The 4,256-nt window shown below is 40.1% G+C and overlaps 1 protein-coding gene across 1 annotated transcript; it reads left to right on the forward strand.

The window, feature by feature from the left end:
• Positions 1–993, forward strand: LOC311627808 (olfactory receptor 52D1-like; the record flags this gene model as incomplete). The annotated part of the gene is made up of 1 exon (XM_084894416.1): positions 1–993. The coding sequence occupies exon 1, from the start codon at positions 43–45 to the stop codon at positions 991–993; it is 951 nt and encodes a 316-aa protein (XP_084750542.1). The 5' UTR covers positions 1–42.
• Between the last annotated feature and the right edge of the window lie 3,263 nt (positions 994–4,256).

Genomic DNA, 4,256 nt, shown 5'->3' on the forward strand with positions numbered 1-4,256 from the left:
ACCACTTTTAGGAAGAGAAAGCCTTCTGTTCTCTGCATCATTATGATCTCTGCATCTGCCTCCAATGACACTGCCTTCCACCCTTCCACATTTATTCTTCTTGGAATCCCTGGGATGCAAGACCAGCATGTTTGGGTTGCCATCCCCTTCTGCTCCATGTATATACTTGCTCTGGTGGGCAATAGTGCCATCCTGTACATCATCCTGACAGACAGATCTTTACATGAGCCAATGTATCTCTTCCTGTGCCTACTTTCCGTCACTGACCTGGTACTCTGTTCAACCACATTGCCCAAAATGCTGACCATCTTCTGGCTTAGGTCCCACATGATTTCCTACCACGGCTGCCTCACCCAGATGTTTTTTGTTCACACCGTCTTTGCCACAGAGTCTGCTGTTCTGCTGGCCATGGCTTTTGACCGCTACGTGGCTATCTGCCGCCCACTTCATTATACATCCGTCCTCAATGCCACAGTGATTGGGAAGATTGGGCTGGCATGTGTGGCCCGTGGCCTTCTCTTTGTTTTCCCCTTTGTCATCCTCATAGAACGCTTACCTTTCTGTGGCAATCACATCATCCACCACACCTACTGTGAGCACATGGGCATTGCCAAGCTGGCCTGTGCTAGCATCAAGCCCAACACCATTTATGGTCTCACTGTGGCACTTTCAGTCACTGGCATGGATGTGATCCTCATCGCCACTTCGTATGGCTTGATCCTGCAGGCTGTGCTGCGTCTACCCTCCAAAGATGCCCAATTCAGAGCATTTAGTACTTGTGGAGCCCACGTTTGTGTGATTCTTGTCTTCTACATCCCTGCATTTTTTTCGTTTTTCACCCACCGCTTTGGCCACCGAGTACCACCTCATGTCCACATTGTACTTGCAAATCTCTATCTCCTTTTGCCCCCTGTTCTCAACCCCTTGGTCTATGGCATTAACACCAAACAGATCCGTCTGAAACTATTTAGCTGTTTTATGTGGAGGAGGTAACTTGACTCTCTCCATACCCCAAAGACCAAGGGGAAAAGTTATAATTAATCTCCCACCTTCTCCAGCACCCCTTTTCCTTGGACTTGAGGTTGCTGCTAATGTTAATCCAAGCCAGACAGTATCATGTGTTATCCAAGAGTTTTTGAAGTATTTTAGAACAACTTATTTATACCTGACCTATCAACAGAATACTATTTTCCTGTAAACCTACTATATGCCCCCAAAACTAGCCTATGGATCTTGAGTCCTCTTAGGGAAAGGTCATGAGGTAATGCAGTACATTTAAAAGTAAGAGCCAAAAGCTGAAACTGGTTTGGCTCAGTGGATAGAGTGTCAGCCTGCACACTGAAAGGTCCTGGGTTCGATTCCGGTCAAGGTCATATACCTTGGTTGCCGGCACATCCCCAGTGCGGGGGTGTGCAGGAGGCAGCTGATGGATGTTTCTCTCTCATCAATGTTTCTAACTCTCTATCCCTCTCTCTTCTTCTCTGTAAAAAATCAATAAAATATATTAAAAAAAAGTAAGAGCCAAAAAAATTTATTCTCTCAATATACAGCAATCTCATGTGCTAGAAATAGAGAAAAGTGGTCATAAAAGAAATTTAGAATACATACATACACACACATACATGATTGATTGATTGGTTGATTGATTGATTGATTGATTGATTTGCCAGCACTTTCTTATACCAAATGCATTTACAGTAAGACTGTCAGCCCTAAATCAGAGATATCTGTGAGATTCCCTGATCCCCTGGGTCCCGGGTTTAGGTTTAAACTAGATGAAAATGATTTCTGTGTGTTTTATTGTAAAGCATAGGTATCAATGGGAAAACCATAGCACAATTTTCTAAAGGAATGACTTCAAAAAATGAGCCTTCATAGCTAATTATCTCATGACAGATGACCTTTACATTTTTCATGATATTCAAAGAGTGATGAGCTTCACATGTGGATTATTTTTGGCCCATTGTGGACTCAGTCTGACCTTTTGTTTACCCCGTTTATCAGCTCTTTGGGTATATTAGAATTTCCCAAACACAACGCTTTTTGATATTGTTATTTAGGGTAACCTAGGAAAGTCAGAGTTGGCATTTGTGCTTTAGGAAGGCCACTTTTGATAAGAAATGTGTTTGTTTGTTTTTTGTATCTTTGCTTGTTTGTTTTGGATACCTTGAAATAAATAAAAGCAAATAATAAGTCTATCCCCCACACAAGACATTAATCTTCTTCTGAATTTCATAGGTGAATAAGGCACAGCACCCAATCAGAAAATTCACAACCTAGGGAGAGAAGAAGTTAATTATAATAGAGTATGGTATTTACAGAGACAAGGAGTAAAAGGTATTGGAGCAAATATAAATATGTTTATGTTAAGAAACTTTTATTTTTTTCCTATAGTGAGGTAATCATTATTGTCTGATTCACCTTGATTCTAGGCTCTCTTTCCATGAGCTGAGGCAAAAAACTACAATCTGTCCATAAATTGAGAGTATATTTTTGGTTGTTCCCTATCATTATCACCTTAAGGACCACCTTGGAACAGAGAGAAAAGATGACAGTAACCAAGATTTCTGCCTATTATTAGAGCATGGTATTATTTCTGCAGGGGGAAGCTCTGTGGATGTCTCCATAAGCAGGTGTATCTGTACTTGCCTCTTTATGGCCTTTTCTGTTGATGTGTTGATTGCCCTAGGGCCTAGACCACTTATTCTGCCACTTACCTCCCTCTGCCACTATTCCTTTCTTACTAACACCTAACTCCGAACAAAGTCCCTATAGGGCCTGTCTGGGCAGAACTTGCACTACATCAGGATTTAGAATTTGGCTAAGTCCTGCTTCTTAGTGATTGCATATCTTTTTGTGATTGTTTTGCTCTGCCTTGTACATTTTGAATAAACTTAGCAAAATACTGTTTGACAAACTTTAATCACTTAAATCCTCTGAACAAACCAGGAGAAAAAAAATATGGCAACATCTGGCCCCAGAAGTTGAAGAGATGCTGAGGTCTGAGAGACTGGAGGTAGGGGTTGGTGTGAATTGAAAAAGTTAAAGCCTGAAAATCAAAAAGAGACTAGCAATAGCTAGACCTTGAGGCTAAGAACAGAATAGGTTGTACTTCTGATGCCTCCATGAACATGATTACTCTTTCTATGGAGTTAATCCATTCCTGGCTCTCACTTAGGAATGAGGGGCTCTGGAATACACAAATTACCAGATCCTGAAGAGGCTACATACAATTCACTCTCTCTCTCCTTAGGTTCCTCAGGACTGGCAAAGTCTGGCATATTCTTGGAATCACTAAAGTCAACCAATCTTATCCTCTGGGAGCTCAGGACAAACTCCAGGGCCAATATTATACATAATTGTAGTCGTATCTTGTGTGTGTGTTTGGGGAAGGAGGAAGTAGCAAAGAGATAATTCTGGGCACCCTGGGAGCCCTTACTTAGGTTACTTAAAGGGCCACTCCATGGATTTTGGGTACCTAAAACCTAGGAGATGCCAGGCCACTAGTGTACTCTCTAAGAGCCACATGAATATTTGCTAAGATATACCTACACACATGTGGACACACCTACACACTCGCTTTTGAAGGTATCTGATACCAGTTTCCCTCTCTCACATTCAGGTAAGTGGTTCTAGGTGGGGGTGGGCTTTGTATTCACATTCTGATAGCCTATTCTTTGAGGTTCAGGAGCTCAAAACCCCACCACCTGCTTAATTTCAGTTATCATTGCACAGTTCACAATAAAAAGTTCTTCGCAAGTCCCCTATCTTCTCTGAATGTATATTACTTAATTTGTGGATGAACAATTTTATTATAAACATTTTAGGTTATCTTATTTTATGAAAACTCTTGTTGAGCTTTTAGATCTTTGGCGGCTGAGAGGCATATGTAATATTTTGTCAATTACTCTGTATTTTTATCCATTTTTGTTTTATATACTTCGTTATATTTTTAAGAGGATACACTTTTATAAATATATACTTATTTATGTAATGTTTATTTTGTTCATGCATAATGAATCTGTTTGTCTTCAATAAAACATTATCAAAATACATTGTCTCAGATATTAATGTTGTAATAGCATGTTTTACTACTATGATACTGCAGTATAATGCTATCATGAATTAAGAATTATTTTTATGTACGTTAATATTCCAATTCTTGTTTTCCACTTTGAAAATCTTCATTTTTGCTTAAACTGATACTGATGCAGTTTCTTCATTGTTCCTCTCAGGCTCTTCACGAGGGTTCTACC

This window comes from Pipistrellus hanaki (assembly GCF_964339955.1).
Source record: "Pipistrellus hanaki genome assembly, chromosome: 9".
Classification (NCBI taxonomy): Eukaryota; Metazoa; Chordata; class Mammalia; order Chiroptera; family Vespertilionidae; genus Pipistrellus; species Pipistrellus hanaki.